We start from the raw sequence: 22,872 nt of genomic DNA on the forward strand, positions 1-22,872 counted from the left end.
CTGCACGTAAACCACATCCTTTACGGGTGTAGCGTGCAGCGCTGGGAGCTGCACTCTCAGCGCTGCCGTCCTGATTACACTGATGCTTTACAGTGCTGCATCTTGCAGCGTTCAGGGGGGTGTTTTTTCACACCCCTGAGCGCGAAAGTTGCAGCACTGTAAAGTGCCAATGTAGCCAAGCCTTTAGTATTATTGAACCCTTTTCTGAGACTTTTTCGGCTGTAAACTTTGTTTTGCAAATCAAGGAATATGTGTGAGGTGGTGAGTGAGAGAAAGAGGAGTGGGGACTGGCCATTAGTGTTGTCCAAACAAATATTGTTCTCAGACATGCTCAGATGCATTAGATCATTTATATGGACAAAGAGGGCAATACTGTACATGGGCATGCATTCCTATTGTTGGACAGGGTTGATATGCGCTGATTAGTGACTCACATTGGCTCTGAACCTGCACTGCTGAAGTCAGGGTGGAATTTTTTTCATTGACTTTGAGTCAAATATTGTTCAGATTGAAGTTCTACATCCTTGCAGATTCTCAGCACCTGTCAGGATTTTGTGTGGTGCAAGTGACATTCACCCCTCGACAAAAGGCCATCACAAGCCATTTTGGGGATTTAAGTGACTTATGCATAGTTGTGGGCTGGCCCTCTCTTCAGTGCTGAACTAAACCCTATATGAATAGATAATACGAACGAACCCTAGTGGAAGCTACACATGTACATTGAGATGAGGCCATTAGTGACATCCTAGGGTATTCGCTGAATGGTAGCACACATCAGAGGGCAAGCTCTTCCTGTGCTGAACATCCTAGCTACTTTGCTTCTGCCATTTTTTACTAGGCACCAGAGCTAGCCCACGTGCTTCCTGTTACTACTTCTGCCTTTAAACTCCACTTTTATTTTCTTTAGATCTACGCTTCAGTGTCATTGATAAAATTATTACCCTGTTAGACCTTGATATTACACATTTGCCTTACACTGCAAATGTCAGCCAATAGTGCTGTCTATCCTAGGTAAACACTACTAGAAACACAACCTCTAGCATTGTCTGGATGTTGTAACAGCAAAAGATAAATACTTATTACTTTTCACTTGAGGATTTCCACACAACTCGCATTCTATTTTCATAAGGCTCAGAGCTGTCTCCATCTGAGGTAGAGCCACACTTCCATTGTATATGTAAGAAAACTAGGCTATAGAAATGTAGGGGCTGATCCAGGCAGAACCATGTGTGTGCCTGTTTTGTGGGCCCTCACATTGTCGTGTGTGTGTGAGAGCAGAAAAGCAGGGAAATGTTTTGGATCACACATCACATAAACCACATCTTGCAGAAAATCTGTCAATCAAAAATTGAGTCTGGATCTCCAGGCTGCAAGTCCTGTGCCTCAGCCAGACCATTCTGTCATTAAGAATGCCCATGATTTTGCTCTTTTGGAGTGGATATTATCTACTTTGTGCTGTCATTGACAATGCTTGGTGTTCCCTTTGGTCACAGTAAGTCATTCCCATCTGAGGAAAGCCTCTGAGAACATCCACATTCTGGATCACAGGAAATCTGTCAAACTCACTTATCTGAATACACACCCTCTTTTGTGTCCCATTGTACACTTCTAGCCAGTGACTGTTATTCTTGCCCATGGTGCAGGCAGACAGACCCCCTGCACTAGATGTTATTTAGTTCAAGACTTAGTGAAGGGAAACTATCAGTTGGGTGGAAACCATTGAAAGATGCTGATAATCTAACAGTATCTGAGGGCCACCATTTTCCAACCCTTGGAAACCATTTAAAAAAGGAGTGTTGTTTAATAATACCTGTGATTTACCTTTGTCTAGTCCTGAGATGTCATTGAAAATTTCTGCAGTCAGCTATTGCACAAGCAGCAGAATCTAGCTGAAAAAGTCTATGGCTCACAATTAGGAAACTGGGGAAATATTCGTTCCTAGTTCTAGGTATTGCATCCCATAATTCTTTGGGTTTATATAATGCAAGAGAGCTGCAGACATTTTTTCCCCCAGAGGACACTGGTGTACAAACTGGAACTGGTACAAATAGTTGTTACAAATTTAATCCTTACTTTCTACAAATACTTAATTAGATATCTGGTATTTGTATCATAGGGTTGGTAATTTAAGTTGGATTATGATAACTTTAAAGTCAGACTTTGCAATCAAGCAATTTCTTAGAATCAGAGAATATCAGGGTTGGAAGGGACCTCAGGTGATCATCTAGTCCAACCCCCTGCTCAAAGCAGGACTAGTCCCCAGACCAATTTTTGCCCCAGTTCCCTAAATGGCCCTCTCAAGGATTGAACTCACAAGCCTGGGTTTAGCAGGCTAATGCTCAAACCACCGAGCTATCCCTCCCTCTATGTGTTTATTTTGCACTCATTCTTTATTGATGGCAATATTTTTCACTTCTAAACTGCATGATTGTACAAAACTAGCAGTGAAATGGCATTAATGGAGGTCTTACTCTAGTGATCTCAAGGGGCTGTCCAGTGGCTCATTTCTTCAGCTGTCATTTGTCAGAACACAATCATGTCATCTTAATGAACAGTGTGCAAAGCCATTAAAAACTCAATTACTTCTTTCTTTTTACCGCAGATGTGAGAAAATGCAATCATAAAGTGCTGATGTGTAAACAGAATAGCCACCATCTGCTATGTAGTAGCATTTCAGGTCTGCAAAGAGGATATACGTTGCAGATGCGTCAATAATAGGAAGCTTATCAAGGCATCATTATGCATCAAGGGGGAATTTTTTTTTTTTAATTTTATGGCCAGCTAGAGAGCACTTCATTGTTTAACTCACCAATTTTCAGTGGTATAGTTGTTAACTATGAAAGAGTGTTCAGTGTTTATGTTCACTGTTATTCTAGTGGATTTTTTAAAAATCATTTCATTTACCACCTTCCTTTCCTACATGTTCGTGACTGATCTGAACATAATAAGTTCATTTTGTGATTTTTTCAGGCCACTAGCAGTAACAGTAAGATATTGTTTAAGATAACCTGTTGATCAAAGAATACTAAATTAAGTTCAAGCTGGTTTAACAAACACTCTTATGTCTGATAAGTATGAAGACCTGTTCTTTTGCACCACACACAAAACTTTTTCTTGAGCTTTTGGTGTACAGTTCACTACATATTTTTGTTGCTGTCTTAAGATGTTTAATTTCCCACAAGAAAGTATAAAACTGGGAGTGTGGATAGGTATGATTTTTATTTTCACAATCAAATATACAGTGGTCAAGTTAAAAAAACAAAACAAACACTTGCCAGTTTTACCTAAGATTAATACCGTTTTTAGTTATGGTTTTTATACCATTGTAGCTGTATGTCTTTCAGTGATTTGTTGAACAATGTGGCTTGTATGTCCTACGTGTTAGTTCCTTCTGTGTTTCTCTGACCTCTGATCAGTGTCGTGTCTCCTAGCCATGGATGAGCCCAAGTCACGAAGCTTGAATCCAGGTTTAAACTTCCCCAAATATAGGATTGTTTGAGTGGGATTTTCAAAGGGATTCAGCATTGGCTTCATTCTGCTCTCATTTCAGTCAATGAGAGATTTACTCTCAGGGTGGATATGATTTAAATCAAATTGATTTAAATCATGATTTAAATCACTAGTCATGAAGACTGAGCTTAATCATGGATTTCTACATAAAAGTGCATTATTGTTGGTTGCTATAACCTTAACATATATTCTTCACAACTTAGAGATAGATAGATGTAGGTTTCATTTTTAGAAGATACACAGTATACATTTTTAAGTGATTTATTTTGAAAACTTTTCAGATCAGTTTTTTAGCTATATCAGAAAATGAATGATTGTTTGATTATTTCATTTACCAAAGGTAATTGAAACAGATATTTATGAAGCCGTTGGGAGGTGAACTATCTCCAATTCAACAAGTTATCATTACTATTTGGAGGATTTTCTTGCCATGCTGTATTAGGAGGAGAACATCACCAGACATACATTTAAATTGTTTTATTTAACTAAAACAACAATATTATGTATTCTGGATTTTTTTCTTCAACAGCAAACATATAATATTTTAACAAAACAAGCATATGAATTTTTGAATGTAGTCAAACGTTCAAGTTTTTAAAATCAGATTTGTTTTTGTTAAAATTGTTTTTAACTAAAATGGTTAAATGAAATATTAAAAAAAAAAAAAAGTAAATTCACTATGTCAGCCAGGTCAACATGAGAAACTTAAAATATTAGTTTCTGCAGCCAACTCTGTCATCTTTACCTTCATTTTCCTGTTTGTTCATAATCTGGAAAAGAAAAACAAGCTTTCCTGCTTTTTCAGGTCCCAAACGATTTCTCAATTTGGAATGAATTAGTCCAAAGGAAGAAAATATTCTTTCTACACCAGCAGAAGAAGCTACTGCTGTTAAAAGTGAGATTATCACTTCAACAGTCTCTGAATCCAAGTGCTTAAGTGATTTCCACCAGTTCACTGGTATGACTTTCTTTAAAACATCATCAGCAAACATATAGTTCTTGAATGATTCACCTTTAGCTCTGAAGTCTATTATATTTGGCATTATGAAGGGATGGTTGCTGGATGTCCATGTCATAGCCAGCTCCTCTTCTTCAGCAGTTAAGGTTTGACCCCTGTACCGAGTACTGAGAATATCTGCAAAAAAATGAGCTGGAGATAGTGCTTGTCCCATTTGGTTTTTTTTAATGCTTGTAATTTAACTCTGTCATTGACTATTTCTCTTTTTAAGATCTCACTCAGTTCCTTCCAAATTTCAACAGTGTCAGCAATAAAACAGCAGTTGCCCTGCACTTTGTTCAAGGCTACAGAAATAAGCTTCAGGGTACTCAGCACGTGTATAGCATTTCTCTTAAGCCCAATGTTGAGAACTTTGTCTGTGATAGTGCCATCTATTTTTTCTTCATTTTGTTCACAAACTGTCATCAAGTTAGGCCAATTCTTGATATACTGCTCAAAACAGTCCACTACTGAGTTCCATCGCATGTCTTGTGGGAGAGTGAGCTTGGTTCCTCTCACCTTTTTCAGAGCAGCTGCTGCAAAGTGGTTTTTATGGAAGCATTTTGCATTTTCATCAATATTAGCCTTTATTTCTGGAACACTGAAGTCTATAGGCTAGGAGGTGTATCAAATGAGCACTGCAACCGTATGTTATTAGCTTGAGACTCTCTTCTAAATTTCTTCTCATCTTAGATACATTTGCAGCATTGTCTGTGACCAAACTGCATACTAGACATTTAATTTTTTCCCACAGTTTGTTATAGCTTTACTTTTTGTAAGTTTTCTGCTATGTGTGCATTTCCTGATCTGTCAATTGTTTCTGTAAGGAAGACATTCCCTTCTTTGGTTATCACACAAGCGCATACAACAGGAGCATTGTGGACACTGCTCCACCCATCAAGACTCAGGTGAACAATTTCACTCTCTAGATCTTTTGCACACTGCTCAATTTTTCTTTCATATACTTTATCCAGCAATTTGCCTGTGACATCTGCTCTGTTGGGTGGACTCTATCCTGGTCTTAATGACTGAACCATGTTAATGAAGCTTGGGTTCTCAATCACAAGGAAAGAAGAGTTTTTGCATAAACAAACCAGGCAATTTTTTCATCAATTACCATTTTTTGTAATCTGCTGGTTCTTATCACAAACGTATCTATGGTTATTTCTGGATGTTGGAGATTTTTTTTTCTTTTTGATACAGGTGATATACTGTGACTATGTCAAGTATCAGAGGGGTAGCCATGTTAGTCTGGATCTGTAAAAGCAGCAAAGAGTCCTGTGGCACCTTATAGATGTATTGTAGCATGAGCTTTTGTGGGTGAATACCCACTTCGTCGGATGTGACTATGTGACATACATGATGTGACTGAAACACTGTCTTTGACAGATAACTCTGAAACTATAGAAAATGATGGTGATCTTGAAGGTAGATAGTCTTCAGAATCCTGTATGTTGAGGACGGATTCTCCTAAACAAAATAAGTCAATGCAGTTATTTAATTATTATTACCACACTGCTCATTTAGTATTACTCATTGCATTCACTGACACTCAGTACTACTTTAAAAGTGAAATAGTAAAAGGAAGATCTGCCTATTTCAGCTATTTATTTTCTTATCATAACTGCATCTAAAATGATAGTACCACAGAGTAACAACTATGTTTTTTGCTCAAACATGAGAATTCAAGAATAGTCCAGAAGGAAGACAGGCAGGCAGTCCTTAAGAAAAAGTATGAAATAAAAAAGTTTACCAGCCTGAAGATCCTGCATGTTCTGACCTGTTCCTTTCATCATTTTCAGCACAGCTTCCTCCTGAGAAGGAACACTTCTCATGACATTGTTTCATATGGGTAACATGGCCTTACGTTTCTTTGTTGCACTGTTTGCATTTTGCACACATGCCTGTCTTACCCACAGGTAGAGGAACATCATTAAAATATTCCCAAACTGGGTCTCTTTTACGGATGCTGACATTATAAGTTTTCCCTTCTAGTGAGAGAATGGTATGGTAGATCTCAAATCAATGAAGGCTACACTCAGAAAGACCTCAAGACTTCTAGAGTATGCTGCTCAAACAGTTTCACTTTTGTTGCTACTGTCTGTCCCTCCCTTCTCACATTTATCTCCAGACTTCTACTCCTTGTCCAGATCTATTCCACCCCCAACCATCTTCTGTTCTTTGAACTTTCTGAAACTTTGCACTTTCAGAGAGAGGTAAGAGATTGACTCTGTGTACACAAATTTGCTGAGAGACAATAGAGTTGAAGTCTGTTATTTCTCACCTCTATATATTATTTATTCATTTTATTTGAAAACATTGTTTTGCTGTTAACAAGCATGTTATCTCTGGAGACACAAATCTACAGTTTGAGAACTGCAAAACTAAGCATCTCTGATGATATCTTCTAGACTGAGCACTGAATCCCATTGGGTGGATAGAAAGATTAACCTAAATAATCTGTACAAAAGCCCCTGGAACCCCCATAAGATTGGATCTCTAATCCATGAACTATTGGAACACATTTACAAAACTTTTCTTAAACATTACATGAATAGATTGTCTCATACTATAGAATTAAAATTTATAATCCCTATTCCATGATGAGATATCTTTGAGCTATAATGTATCTTAATTAAAACTATCTTTAGATGCTTTTTGAGAAAAAAAACTATCTGATTTAAATAAATAAGATTTGATTTTTTTTTTAATTATGGATTTTTATCCAGCCTGTTTACTATTACATTTGGTGGGAGCAGAACTGGGTCAACAGTGAACACTTTTTAAAATCCCAGCATTTGACCTTGTGCTTTGGCATGGTCTTGCGATTGTAGAGAGGGATCAGCTGCAAAGTTTGGATTCAGATCTAAAGCTTCTGAAAGTCCAAGGGTGCTTGAGTTTGAAGTTTCTTGGGTAACATCCGTTTCTATTTCTACCACCTTGAGATGTAGGTTAGAATGGTCCTGAAAGGATCTGCCTGTCACTTTTCTTGTTGCTCAGTGCAATCGTTTTCTCATCTTTGCTTACATTGTGGTTGAATTTCTTAAAGTCTCAAGAGACTTGTTTTTCCTCCTTTAGTATAAAAGACTTACTTCCTTCTGCATCCTTGCCTCTCTTGATCCTTTTATTGAGACAGAGAGAGAGAGAGACTGCATATGAACATAGTGGCGTGGGGGCAGAGGGTTTTGTGGGAGAATGCTACCAGTGTCCGTTGATTATAAATTTATAGCATATGCCTGTTCACCGAGCAGACTTGATCAAAATGTTTATCTGGCTCATCTGGGTGTCTGTCACACTGTTGCAGCGTAGTTTAGAAAGGAAAAGGGAACTTCTATAGGTTAGAACTGAAGTGAGCCTTTCCAAACTCAATCTTCTGTGAACTGCAAAAGGCCAGCAGAGAAATACATTTGTAGCATGACTTGGCAGCAGTATCAGAACTGAGAATGTCAAGAGGGTTGCGTTTGACTAAAAATTATCATGCCTGGCTGCTGAAACACAGATTTCTTTTTTCCTCCTCTCAATAGTTTTTATCCAATTTTCCTGCATGTGCCCACACCGAAAGGCAATTCTTTGAATAGAATCGAACCAAATAACTCCCTTAACGGCTTTCTCATTGCTAATGTGTTTTGTCACCTTGATGCATCTGTGAAGAGACAAGTTTAAAACCAATGTGTCTCAAAATAAAATGCTTGGTGTAGCAAGCTGTGGGTTCCTCAACACCCACTGCTGTGGTGTTTATATAAGGTAAGCTCCAGGGTAAACAAGCTCATTAATCCCTTCTAATCTTATCCCACCTCCCACTCAGAATTTTCATTCTGAATGCCACTTGTGTCCAGTTCCTCCCACGAGTGATTTAACTGTCCCTATTGCATTGTTTCTAGCTGGGCTGTCACTGTTACACTCACACATTTATTTCTTCTGGACTCTGGCAACCAGAGGTGCTGTTAATGCAGGGAGTGTGTTTAGAGGCTTACTATGCAGAGATGTTGGGTTGGATCTTATGCTGGTGTAAGGTGGCACAGGTCTGCAATGGTGCTACACTGATTTATGGCAACTGGGGGCCTCACCCACTGCATCCTTTTATATTGGGCATGTCATAGGGGGAGCCAGGTATGTAAGGGTGTACACACATTGTGTAGGGCTAGTTACTACATGAATGTGGCACTACCAAATTCATGGTCCATTTTGGTAAATTTCATGTTCATAGGATTTAAAAAAATCTTAAATTTCACAGTTTCAGATATTTAAATCTGAAATTTCACAATTCTGTAACTGTGGCAGTCCCGACCCAAACAGAGGTTGTGGGGCATTTGCAGGGCTATTTTTGGGAGGTTGTGGCATTGCCACCCTTACTTCTGTGTGGCTGCTAGTGGTGTCACTGCTTTCAGAGCTGGATGCCCATCCAGCAGTGGCCACTCTCCAGCAGCCCAGCTCTGAAGGCAGCGCAGAAATAAGGGTAGCAATACTGTGACCCACTTACAATTGCCAGATTTCATGGGGGAGTCCATATTTCATGGTCCATGATGATTTTTTCATGGCCATGAATTTGGTAAGTCCCTATACATGAAACCTGGACCAAAAAGATGTATGTTAATTTTAACTCAGAAGGAATATTTTCGTCTCCCGTTATATAAAATGAGATTCACAGAAGAAAATTCAAAAATAAGAACTCTTATAATACTCCGGTGTTAGCAGGCCCAAAATCTACTTGTATCTCTACCTGGTAAGTTTAATATCCATAAAATAGGGGGCTTCGGCTCCATGAAATGAACATTTTGTTTTCTGACTGCTGTGGATTATGTAGAGTCATTTACTTTTCTGATACAATTGCTCTGAAAACCTAAAACCAAAACTCCTCTTCTCTTCCCTTCCCCTTTTCCCTTCTTTCTCTTTAGGTTCCTTCATGATGGTGAATAGCTCTGGACGGGCATCTGGGCAGAAAGCTCACTTGCTGTTGCCCACCTTGAAGGAAAATGATACTCACTGCATCGACTTTCACTACTACCTGTCTAGCAGAGACCGCTCCAGCCCTGGCTCCTTGAATGTCTACGTGAAGGTTAATGGTGGACCACAGGGCAACCCCATCTGGAATGTGTCGGGGATTGTTACTGAAGGTTGGGTGAAGGCAGAACTTGCCATCAGTACATTCTGGCCACACTTTTATCAGGTATGTGTTTGTAATATTTCCTCCACCAAAGATTTGCTCTGTTGCTCTGAGTTTGGGGCTGAGCTATTGTTAGCCAAGGAGGTCATGAATGTTAGTTCTGAAATAACAATACTTGAGTTTTTTTCCTATACAATACTGGAGCAATTGTTACAATATGTCATGAGCTCCCCCATCACAGGCAAGAAAGGGTTGAAATTCCAGTTAGTCATTCACTTCACCTGGGTGGTAATGAGGTAGTTTCTTGTCAGTCAGGGGAGGTGGGACTAGGGAAGGATCAGGTAATAACAGGCATCTGGGCCTTGCAAATAGGTTGAGAATCAAGCAGAGAGAAGCTTCTGGCTGACTGGCTTGCTCAGTCCCGTGAAGGAGTAAGGTGCTGGAGGCCTCAGGAAGACTTGAGCTGGGCAGAGCAATACTCAATAGCAGAGCTGGAGAAAGGCAAGAGGATGAACACAGGGTCCAAAGGATAGTTAATGAGTCTTTGGGACTACACCTGGACATTTTGTTGCCTTGGAAATGAGCTGAGATATCCACTTTTCAGCTAGAGAGATGACTGGCATGTAAAGGCAGATGGCCTAAAGGTGGCACTAGAGGAGAAAAAGCTCTGCAACACTGCATGCAGACATGAGGGGAGAGATTGATGGGACCTGCTGGCAAGAGGCAGTTTATGCTAGCTGTCTGATTGAGGGACAGGATTCCTAGATCCTGGTCCTGCCTCTGCTCCTTGGTCTCTTTCTGAATCTCTTTGGGGCAACCTCTTTGCCTTAGTTTCCCCATCTGTAAAATGGGGGTAAACATTTACCTACCCAATTAGTGCTGTGAGACTTCCTTTGCTGATAGCTGATATGCTTTGATATCCTCTTACGAGTGGTGCTTATACAAGTAGAGAGTCTTAGGCCTGGTCTACACTCTGCGTTTAAACCGAATTTAGCAGTGTTTAACTGATTTAACCCTGCACCCGTCCACACAACGAGGCTCTTAATATCGATATAAAAGGCTCTTTAAACTGGTTTCTGTACTCCTCCCGATGAGAGGAGTAGTGCTTAAATTGGTATTGCCATGTCGGATTAGGGTTAGTGTGGCCGCAAATCGACAGTATTGGCCTCTGGGCAGTATCCCACAGTGCACCATGTGACTGCTCTAGAAGAATTGAACTCGAGATGCACTGGCAGGTAGACAGGAAAAGCCCTGCAACTTTTGAATTTCATTTCCTGTTTGCCAGCGTGGAGTCTGATCAGCACGGTGGCGATGCAGTCGAATCCAAAGAGCTCCAGCATGACCGTACGGGAGATATGGATCTGATCGCTGTATGAGGAAAATCTGTTTATCTGAGCTCGTTACAGAGACAAAATGCCAAAGTATTTGAAAAAATCTCCAGGCTGTGATACAGAGTCCACCAGCACAGTGCTATGTGACAAGCGTAACGGAAAGCCAAAGAATCAAATGGACTCTCATGGAGGAGGGAGGGGGTACTGAGGACTCGAGCTATCCACAGTCCCTGCAGTCTCCCACATCTCCGAAAAGCATTTGCTTTGGCTGAGCTCCAATGCCTGTAGGATCAAACACATTGTCAGGTGATTCGGGGTAATCTCGTCCATTTATTCCCCTTCCCCCTGCCCCCGAAGAAAGGGAAAAAATCGTTTTCGTTGACTTTTTCAATGTCACCCATGTCTATTGTATGCTGCTGGTAGATGCAGTGCTGCGAGCACTGACAACAGCATCTCTCCCTACTTCCCCGGGTGCAGACGGTACGTTACAAAAGGACTGATAGCTGTCCTCGTTCCCGCAGTCCTTCCCACCATTGGAATTCTGGTTGAATCACAATGCATGATGTTGCAAAAACAGTGTCGCAGGTGATCTGGGTAAATGTCGTCACACTCATTCTTCCTCGTGAAAGCAACAGCAGAAATCATTTCGTGCCCTTATTCCTGATTGCTCTGGCAGACGCCATAGCATGGCAACCATGAGCCTGTTTGCTTTTTGTCACTGTCACCGTAAGTGTATTGAATTGTCGTGACAGAGGCGGTATGAAGTCGCTACACAGCAGCATTCATTGCGCTTTGCAGGTAGCAGAGATGGTTACAGTCATTCTGTACTGTCTGCTAGCCATTGTAAAATTGGCAATGAGATGAGGTTATCAGTCGTTCTGTACTGTCTGCTGTTGTCATGGGTGCTCCTGGCTGGCCTCAGTGAAGGTCGCGGGGGCGCCTGGGTAAAAATAAGAATGACTCCGTTATCCCGCAGATGGTAGCAGAATGGCTGGTAACCGTCCTCATCATAGAACTGGGGGCTGAGCTCCATCAGCCCTACTTTCATGTCTAAGAAAAGATTCTGTACTGCCTGGACTATTGTAGCAGTGGGATGCTGGGCTCCTCTCCCCACCGTTTAATGTCCTGCCTGGATTATCATAGTAGCTGGAGGTTGCCTCCCCTTATTTTATCTCACTAAAAACAGTGTTTTTTATTCCTGCATTCTTTATTCCTTCATCACACAAATGGGGGGACACTGCCATGGTAGCCCAGGAGTTTGGGGAGAAGGGAAAGCAACGGTAGGGTTGTTGCGAGGGACCCTCAAATGCTATGCTAGCTCATCATTTTCTGCGGGATCTGACATGGAGCAGGCTGTCTCTCTGGTTCTCTGATACATGGTTCTCTAGTACACTTGCCCCATATTCTAGGCAAGATGAACTCTATTTTTAGATAAACATAAAGGAGGGTATGACTGGGAGTCATTCCCATTTTTGTCCATGCGCCCCCAGCCGACCTCAGTGAGGCCAGCCAGGAGCACCCATGACAGCAGCAGACGGTGCAGAACGACTGATAACCATCATCTCATCGCCAATTTACAATGACATAGCAGACAGTACAGAATGACTGGTAACTGTTTCTGCTACCTTGCAAAGGCAAATGAATGCTGCTGTGTAGCACTTCAGTACCGCCTCTGTCAGCAACATCCAATACACATACGGTGACAGTGACAAAAGGCAAAACAGGCTCCATGGTTGCCATGCTATGGCGTCTACCAGAGGAATCCAGGGAAAAGGGCACAAAATGATTGTCTGCCGTTGCTTTCACACTGTTTTTGCACCATCATGCATTGGGCTCTCAACCCAGAATTCTAAGGGGTGTGGGAGACTGCGGGAACTATGGGATAGCTACTGGATAGCTATCCACAATGCAGTGCTCCAGAAATTGACGCGGTACGTGGATGCACACCGCTGAATTACTGTGCTTTGTGTGGCTGCGTGCACTTGACTTTATACAAACTGTTTTACAAAAATTTTATGTAAAATTGGAATAATCCTGTAGTGTAGACGTACCCTTAGTTTTAGAACTGGGCTTGTATGTGGTGATTTTGTATGGTGGGAGCCTCCAGGCATCTTGAAGCATGCTGCTTTCTTAAGAACATAAGAATGGCCCTACTGAGTCAGACCAAAGGTCCATCTAGCCCAGTATCCTGTCTTCCGACATTGGCCGCTGCCAGGTGCCCCAGAGGAAATGAACAGAACAAGTAATCATCAAGTGATCCATCCTCTGCCGCTCATTCCTAGCTTCCGGCAAACAAAGGCTAGGGACACCATTCCTGCCCATCCTGGCTAATAGCCATTGATGGACCTATCCATGAATTGATGGACCTATCCTCCATGAATTTCTTCAACACTCTTGCTTCTAGAAGGCTTTCAGCTTCTGAAGGGAGGGCTTTATTGAGCCAGTTGGTGGTCAGCACTGATGTGTTCTGAGAATAAGGATGTGTAAACCCTTCCACCTGCATTTACCATGGCTCTGCATAAAAATGGGTAAATATACATGACATTTATCTAGACATTTAACTAACTATCTGCACATACTTAACCCAGTCTGCCCATGCACCTCAACTGACTGCATGAGCAAGAGTGCTTGACATTTGTTCACTCACCTTTGCATTTGGGTGGTTGCTCTGTTTTTGAAAGCTTGGCCCAGATTCCTAATCTGAGTGGGCTCTCCATCTGTTTGCTTTTTCTTCTGAGTCCTCCCTTCCCCTGCTGGAGTTACTGAGTTGAACTTAACACCAGCAGCTTGGCATCTAATAGGGCATCTTTGGATCAATTTTTGCCATCTTGCAAACTTGCTAAATAAATTGGAATATGTTTAGAGTAAGGGCTGTTTGTGGCACAGTTTTGCCTCTGCTGCCTGGCTGACTCCTTCCCTGAGTCTTAGAGTAACTTCCTCTCTGGTGTCTCAAGCTCTTCTCCCTTTCCCCAAGAGCGGGAAGTAGGTCAGAACTACATCCGCTGGAACTGCACCAGCCTGCACCAAGATTGATAGTCCTGTTAGTTTAAAAGCCCAGGCCCCTTTCAGATTGGAGGGCATGCTGAATGAAAGTTAGCCCATCTGAATTCCAGTGAGTGCCAATGATGGTGATTTCTGTGGTATGGACGCCTGTCCACTGGGAACAGGGCTAAGAGCAGCAAACCCATTGCATCCTGTCCCAGTCCTGGTTTCTGAAAAGAGTAAGAACAGACCCTTCCCAGCAGTCAGCCTCAAATGGGCAAAGGAATTAGCGCTAGGGAAGAATAGTCAAGTTTCTTAAGTCTTAGACTGTGAGGTGCTTCATATACCAATCCTGAACTGAAACTACATGCTTTGACCTTCCAGCATTCCATGCAGATTGTGGACATAACAGTGGGCACTCCTAGCACAAGGAGGAAGCGAACAGTCTCGTTCTGCTGCTGTTCAAGTTCCTGAATCAATTTCACTCAAATAGGAGAATATGACAGTAGCCTAATCTGGATCACGGCCCTTTCATATAGTGCTGAGCGCTCATTCAAGAGCATCCCCACCAGAAGCTACTATCTTGTTGCCAACATCTGAGTGTATCCAAGGCTACTGGGGGATTTAATGTAGTTTGCCATGATTTTTTGTTTGCTGCCACCAGATGTCGTTAACCGTTAATCAGGGGTTTTTCAGTGACATCAACATGTTGCCTGAGTGAAAGATGTTAGAAATGTCGATCAAGTCCAGATGTGGCTGCAATGTCATAGTGGTTGTCTCATTGTTAGTCTTTCCCAAACAGAGGCTGGGCTTCAGTCATCTAAGCCGGATTTCACAACAAGAGGACTATTTGTAAGCAGCAGATAAATTCTAAATACTCAGTGCAGGTAGCACTCTACTCTTCTGGAATGGTTCCCTAGAGGAAGAAGGGAGGTGGGTGGTTCAGGACTATTTAGCTTGAAGAAATTGTTCATCCAAAGAAGGAAGGCAGATGTAGAGAGCAGCTGCAGTGCTGTCTGGTGGGAAGTTGGGAGTCAGCTGGCTTGTGAGATCAGGGAGTAGCTGTGCTGTGCAGAGGGACCACTGCAATTTTATTTACACAGAAGCACTAATATGCCACTTTAGGGGCTAAGTGAATGAAACTTTATTAGGAATGTGCATGCCATGCTTTGGACTCTTGCTGACTTTTCCAGGAGAAACTCATTATAGTTGATTTCAATTATATTTTACTCCATTAATTTTGCAGCCACCTGTTTACTGCACCATCATACGGCTTGTTCCAAACTCCTTTCTATGCACTTTCTTGGCCTTAATTCAGTAAATGAGTGCACTTTCTTTTCATGCAGGTCACTTTTACTGTTCTATCAGAGGAAAAAGGGAATGGCAGGGAACTGCCCACTACACATTGTAGGAGAGGTACATAAATTGCTGATCAGAGGAACAAATGGGATAGGAATTACAGTAGATAACATTTCATAGCTGAGTGGACTTTCTTCCTCCACTTTTAATAACTGGATGGGATTAAAAAAAAAAAAATCTGAGCCATAGTGACTTCTTCCCTTCCAGCACTTTGGTTCTTGTCCTTTTTTTTTTTTTTTTTTTTTTTTTTTCCTGGTGGTTGGTCCTTCCAGACGTTCCCACTCTGCTCAAACTTTCATTTTTCTAAGGATAGCTTTTAAACCTGACAGATTCACCAGTCTCTAACTGTACAAACTGTCTCCATCTGATGGCCTATAAACCAATGGTCATCTCAGGTCTTGCTACATTCAACCAAGACAGTGGAGAATAGACTGAGGGAAATTTGTGTATTTAAAACGACGAAGCGAGAAACTTTGTCCCCATTCACTCTTGTTGGTGACCTCATGGAACACCTGAGGCTACGGGTAGACTGAACTCAAAGATGGCTGTAATCTGGGTACCTGGATGCCTGGTGGGCTCCTCATCTCTCAATTGTCAGGAAGTGGCACATCTTGATCCTGAGCCATAGAAATATTCCTGGTTTAAAAGCCTTTACATCCTACTGTCAATTTTAATCTAGTAGTGAATGCCAGAGAAATGCAGACTGATTCACTGAGGCCTGGAAGCATGTCCAGTGTTTCACAATGAACTCTTAAGATAGTGTTTCAAAAGTAATGGACAACCAGGAAAATTTGTCTCCACATCAAAACAAAGAATTTGTGTCGGACAAAATGTGGAGGATGTTCTTGATGCACAGATGAGCCTCTGGAGTCATTAGCAGGAACAGTGTTGTGTTGTTAGGCTGGGAAATTGGGCATCTAACTCTTCTAGATGCTTTTCAAAATCCCACTGTTAAGAAATAAATATCTAGACACATCTGCCTTGTGCCTGACCCTCCCAGGAAGCTTCAGCTACTACTCAAAGCTATAGAGAGTCTGGCTATCTGAATACTGGTAACCAAGCCAATTTCCTGAGGTCATGTTTGCAATGCTGGGAATCCTGCACAAGATTCACATGAGTTATCCAGTTATACATTCTGTTGAGACATATATATAAAATATGGATGGTGGAGATTTATAATGGCTACCCCATAATTTGTCACACTGGGATTCCCAGCCTGAATAGGTGTTTAGCATAGTGAGGAAAAGTGGTAAGAGGACTGGGAGAGAGTTTATACATGTAATCACTGAATTATTGTGTGCCATAAAGATGAGCTAAGTTCCAGAATGCACCAAGTGCAGTATTGGAGTCTGCCAGTAAAAGCTAGTGTGATGTACAGCAAGGAACATTATTGATCTGTGCCTTAAGAAAACAGTTGTAGTACAACAGATGAAGCAGGCTACTTTGCTAAAACAGATACTGTTTGTATAAAGTAGCAGTAACATGTAAGGGTTGTTTGTTGGGAAAGAAATATGAAATGGCTTGGATTTTACTATTCTCAAAGGTGTTTAAGAAGGTTCCAAAAGTGTAAAGCTTTGCATTTTCTCTGTTTCCCTGTTAAGCTTTGAGCAGTTTGTTAAAATGCAAAACAGTATTAAGGGCCAAAATCTGCAACTTTCAGAATGAGTAAGGAGTCCCATTGGAGTAAAACATGTCACATATATAGAATTGGGCCTTTAAATTAGCATACATCTCAGCTTCTTCCAGGCCCTGAGCCCCTATTCTCTGCCTCCCAGAAAATGTGGTCTGCTGTCATGGTGCTGGAGTCTAGGTTGGTGCAATGCAAAGGGAGAAGGAAGTTCTGTGAGCTTGGCTTGATGGAAGAAATGAGAGCATGAAGAGTTCAGGGTGGCAAGCAGGCAGAGAGTGAGACGTCTTCTGAAGCAGACTTGCCTACAACTGTTCTGCAGATTCAGATAATTGAGAGGGGTGGAAAACATGGGGCCGAGGGCAGAATGTGTGGGGCTGATTCTCATCTACTAACTTAGTTAGCAGTGGTTGCCCTGAGCCATCTGTCTCAGTCCAGTGTCAGTCCAGTATGCCATAAAGGACATTACATTACACATTGGATAGTCAACAGTAGTGAACAGAAGCTTTTGTAGTCTAGCATTTGCTTTTGCCAGCTACTGATAGGTTAGGCATTGCCCTTAACTTTCTCAGAAGAATTCTCTTGAAGGTGAGAAGTCTGGGCTCTGAAGAAATTTCCTTGAGTGGAAGGTATGGAAGCTGATAACATGGTTTAAGATGTTTTTTGGGCAGACTGTTTTCCAACTGAACCTTCCTTCCTTGTGTATTCAAAAATTAAAACAATATTAAGGTTACAGTTTGCAACCTAAGTTTGAAAGGAGCTGCAGCAGTAATTTCTCAGATCATCTTCCTGATCGCTGCAATGTGTTTCTCGAAGAACTCGCTCACTTTAAAGAGCATAAGCAAGAGGTTCCATTACATGCCACTATAGCACTAGAAAGCAAGTACGTGGCTCATGAAGAACCCTTTCCTTTTTCAAAGCTGCATGTGTAATCCCAGCATGTGGTTTTTCTCTGATATTTGCCTAACTCTTCAGTAACTGGTTTTACCAATTTATCCTGTTGCTGCTGTACCTTGGGTAGTTTGTTCCTTAACTACTGTCCTATGTATTTAAATTCCATTCCTGACTTTATTCAGTACTTGACCTTTGCTTATCTTAAATCCTTTGCCCCCTTGTTCTTCCATTTCACACAATTTCCAATGCTTTTGCTGAATCTGTCTTTTCAGGACTTTTATTTCAAAAGGTCTAATTTTGGGGTGTTCTTGGTATACTAGGAGTAGTACAACTTTAGGGTTTTCTTCCATAAAAAAGGAAGTAGACAAACTTGAGTAGAAATAACGTTTTGGAAACCCAGATGCAACACAAACCAACCCTATTTGATTATAGAAAGTCCATTGACTATTTGCTTTAATTGACTGTCTTGGGTGTTGCCAGTGCATAGAGACCAAATATTGACCAAATGGGGTAGTTTATCTTTCTATCAATAAAAATGTTCTTTGTGAGTGAACTTTAGCTCTGTGCAGAGAGCCAGCTGAACGGCCACTGATATTCTGCCTCCTTTTTCCTTTATCCTTATTCCAGCCATACCATGCTAAATTTCTCCTTATCCTTGTTGTTTGCACCATCTGAATGTTTCCAAGCAGTTCTGTTCTGCCCTCCCCCATCCTTTAGCAGTTTACTACACAAATTGCACATACTCAGTTCTTCTCTCTAAAAATTGCATTGGCTTGTTTTTCTTTTCTTGAGCTTTTCTCTGAGCTCCTAGTCTGTCTGTCTTTCTCTGATAATGAGGTGCCCAAAACTGAGAACAGTATTCCAGGAGCAATCTCTGGGTTACAGCAAAAGCCCATTATTGCTCTGCTGTGTAACTTGATGTCTTTGTGTGTGCAGCCCCAGATTGCTTGGGCATGTTCGCTGCCATACGGTATAGCACTCTTAAACAGCTCTTCTGAATACATCCTCTCCTCCATGAGGATAGATTTTTTTTAAAAAAATTAACATACAACACGTGTAGAGATACTACATATCATATTTTTTAGAACAGTATTTCATTCTCCATTTCTGTTGGTTTGATTCAGAAAGGGGAGAAACTATCCTGTATAGAAGACTCTTCTTGAAATCCAGCAACTGGAGACTGAGATGCATTGCTGTGATTTTACAGCTGTCTTGCTTGCACAGATATTGTATGCAGGGCCGCCTGGGGAGGGGCAAGTGGGGCAATTTGCCCTGGGCCCCTCAGGGGCCCCGCGAGCCCTGGCCCAGCAGCAGTCCGGGTCTGTGGTGGCATTTTGGTGGTGAGGCCCCTTCAGTGCTGCTGCGGAAGCAACTGAAGGGCCCCCCGCCGTCGAAATGCCCCGCGAGCCCTGGCCCAGCGGCAGTGCAGGTCTTTGGCAGCATTTCAGCAGCAGGGGGCCCTTTAGTCACTCCAAGTCTTTGGTGGCATTTCAGCGGCAGGGGTCTCTTCAGTGCTGCTGAAGACATGGAGCGACTGAAAGTCCCCCCGCTGCCGAAATGCCACCGAAGACCCGGACCGCCGCCAGGTGAGTACAAGCACTGCAGCTCCCCCGCTTTTCCCCAGGCCCCCTGAATCGTCTGGGCAGCCCTGGTTGTATGTAAGCCATTCCCCAGCTGTGGGGCATATGAAAGACAAGGTGTCAACTGTGTCCTGTGTCTTAATTGGGACTCTGTTCAATTTATGAATTCTGGTTGGAATGGTGATATTGTATTTTGAAAAACTGCTGTATCATGAATGCCTCTATGTTCGTGGATCTACCATTGCAGACAGGTTCCATACCAGGTAGACACACCAGACAGACAATGTGGGTGCTTAGGGCTCAGTGACCCTATTCAGATGCAAACACTTGGGAACAATGGGTGACCTGAAGCTTTGGAAATCCAGTCCAGTTCATCCCTCAGAAGGGAGCAAGGAGGCTAGGAGCAATGGAAACTTACCAGGACAAAAGAGGCTCAATGACCAGGAGGGGTTTAAATAGAGAAACACACAGGAACAGGGAAGCCAGACAGGAAGAGGAAACATGGATCAGGAGGGAGCAAGGTCCTGCAAGCTGGATGAAGGAATCCATGAGGGAGAGAGGCCAGTCAGTATGGAACAGCCTGAATAAGACATGGGATGTTCTGTCTGCCTTCCTGGACCCAGATGGTCCCCCAAGGGCTTACAATGGAAGAATGAGCTAGTGAGGCACCATGTGGTTTAAGAGGCTGCTTGTTGTGTATGATCTGTACTTTTGTGCTTTACAGGATGAAGTATAAAAGAGCAAATGTGTTAGACTCAGTGCAAGGAGTAAGTGTGTTGACTGCTTCATAACTGCTGCATACCCACACAACTCAGAAGTTTCACAGCTTTGGGGTGGAGTTCTGGGAGACAGTGTGTTTTAAGGATGAGGGAGTTTGAGGGGTGACTTCTGTTCCCAGATGAGCTAGGCGGCTGAACAGTGGGTTCCAGTTCTTAGGATGGGCTTCTAGACGACAGATCTGTGCCCTGAGAGTAAGTCTAGGGACCTCGAGATTGGGGAAGTGGATGGATTCTGTTCAGGATCCAGGGGTTTAAAACAGCCCTGGGAATCCAGACCACAGAGAGTTGGATTCCCCTCACATCAGTCCTAGTGAGTAGTCATGAGACCCCACTTAATAGGATCTATAACAGGCTCATAGAATATCAGGGTTGGAAGAGACCTCAGGAGGTCCAATCCCCTGCTCAAAGCATGGCCAACACCAACTAAATCATCCCAGACAAGGCTTTGTCAAACTAGGCCTTAAAAACCTGTAAGGATGGAGATTCCACCATCTCCCAAGGTAACCCATTCCAGTGTTTTACCACCATCCTAGTGAAATAGTGCTTCCTAATATCCAAACTAGACCTCCCCCACTGCAACTTGAGACTGTTACTTCTTGTTCTGTCATCTGCTACCACTGAGAACAGCCTAGCTCCATCCTCTTTGGAACCCCCCTTCAGGTAGTTGAAGGCTGCTATCAAATCCCCCTTCACTCTTCTTTTCTCCAGACTAAATAACACCCTCCATGTCTATTGACTTCCCAGAGTGGGCCTCAGATCAACACAGAATTTCAGCTCAGGTGGGTCTTTATTCCAAATAAAAGACTGACAAAGGGTTCTCTGTTCCTGGTAACAAGGTAAATTAGATTATCATAAATCTCTAGCAATTTCTGTACCAAATGGAGTTGAAATTCAATCCAGAACGTAGTTGAGAGAATATCTTGATATGCGTGCACACGCTTGAACAGGTCTTTAGTCTGTGTCAAGAATGACAGAATCGTGAAATCCTGAATGATTCAAGCACTTGGGTTGGGTGGAAGGGGGCAAACGTTAAAATGATTCCTGCAGCTAGTGTTTGTAAGAAAGGCTTTTCTCACTGTGTTTCAGGTGATATTTGAATCCGTGTCTTTGAAGGGACATCCGGGGTACATAGCTGTGGATGAAGTCAGAGTCCTTGCCCATCCATGCAGTAAGCACTCTTTCTTTCTCTAGCCATGTTAATGTGTTATACCAGGCTTTGCAGTCTGAAGGAGCAATTCACCCAATTCAATCAGCTCTAAAACATCATCTTTTATTCTTCCAAAATGCTTACAGAGTGAAGGCAATCAGCCTGGAATAAATACATAATTTTGCAAGTCGTGCAACAGGCAGCAAAGCTCTGAATCTATAGCCAGTGCCAAAATGTCTGTTTAAATCTTTCTCTATTATTAAAGCAATATAAAGCTCTGATTGTTTGTTAGCTCTTATTCAAGGAGGAAGAATGAAAGGTTTTTTGATAATACAGTTAACTTTTAAAAAGTTCATTTGCACACATTAGTGCAACATTCCCAAATACCCCAAAGCTATCTTCTTTAACAGAGTGTAAATCCACTCAGCAGTTCCATGAAAGTATTTAAAAAATATGTATCATTTTTCAAAACGTTCAACTTACTGTGGACTGAAGACAAGGTGAGTGAAGTAATATCTTTTACTGGAGCAGCTTGTTGGTGAGAGAGACAAGCTTACACAGAGAGTTTAATACAAGTCCATTTCACTGTGCAAGCTGGTTAGTGCTGTATTTGTCCCCTCAGTTTTATCTATATGTGATGTGTCCTATTTGGATTTTTTGACTGGAACTGAACTTTCCCCATGTTTGTATAGATCCGGGATTTTAGTTTGGCTATTTAAGGGAAATAGAATTTTTAAAAATCTCCTTTTAAAAACATTGTAAGAGACGTCATGCCCTTTAATGAGTCTAGCCATGCCTCGTGCTCTTCCCCTTCAATCAATTCAGTTACCTGAGCTGAGACTCATGCTCTCCTGAGCAATCCTCAGCTCTCCCAGGCCCTTTAGAGTTTCAATAAATGAAGAGTTTGGGATTGAATTGCACTGTTGGGTGACACCTCAGGTCTGTTGGTCATGATCTAATGTTGCATATACAGCCATTTAGGCAGCCTAGGCAATCGCCTAGGGTGCCAGGATTATTCGGGGGCGGCATTTTGCAGGGAGGGCAGCAGGCGGCTCCGGCGGAGCTGCCGTGGTCATTCCTGCGCAGGGTCCGTTGGTTCGCAGCTCCGATGGAGCTGCCACAGTCATGCCTGCGACGGTCGGCTGGTTGTGCGGCTCCGGTGGACTGCCCGCAGGCATGCCTGCAGCAGCTCCACCGGAGCAACAGACCAACGGACCCTCCGCAGGAATGACTGCGGCAGCTCCACTGGAGCCGCAGGATCAGTGTGGAGGGCGGCGAAATGGCTGTGCGCCTAGGGCGTGAGAAACCCTGGCGCCGGTCCTGTACAGCACCTACGGTAGTGTCTTCTATCTGCCCAGTCATACTTGGAAAGGCAGCAAACCATCCACTCCATTTACTGTGCTTTACATCTCTCTGCTCACCAGTTCACAGCTCCAGGTATATTAGTACAGCTGCTACACTTCCTGAAATCACTTCCTGATCATGTGTCTATTTACTGTAACCTCAGTGAGCTGCATATAACAGGGATTAATTACAACTTTTAAATAGTGGCTTCCTACAGT

The 22,872-nt window shown here is 42.4% G+C and overlaps 1 protein-coding gene across 5 annotated transcripts in view; it reads left to right on the forward strand.

Moving 5' to 3' along the window:
* Nucleotides 1-22,872, forward strand: part of PTPRT (protein tyrosine phosphatase receptor type T) — a 715,857-nt gene that overhangs the window by 242,120 nt on the left and 450,865 nt on the right. For all 5 annotated transcript variants that reach the window (XM_075072298.1, XM_075072299.1, XM_075072301.1 and 2 more), the window contains exons 3-4: nt 9,403-9,674; nt 21,250-21,331. In XM_075072298.1, the coding sequence (XP_074928399.1) occupies nt 9,403-9,674; nt 21,250-21,331 (354 nt within the window). The remainder of the gene's footprint in view (nt 1-9,402; nt 9,675-21,249; nt 21,332-22,872) is intronic.

This window comes from Chelonoidis abingdonii, chromosome 14, assembly GCF_003597395.2.
Source record: "Chelonoidis abingdonii isolate Lonesome George chromosome 14, CheloAbing_2.0, whole genome shotgun sequence".
NCBI classification, from domain to species: domain Eukaryota; kingdom Metazoa; phylum Chordata; order Testudines; family Testudinidae; genus Chelonoidis; species Chelonoidis abingdonii.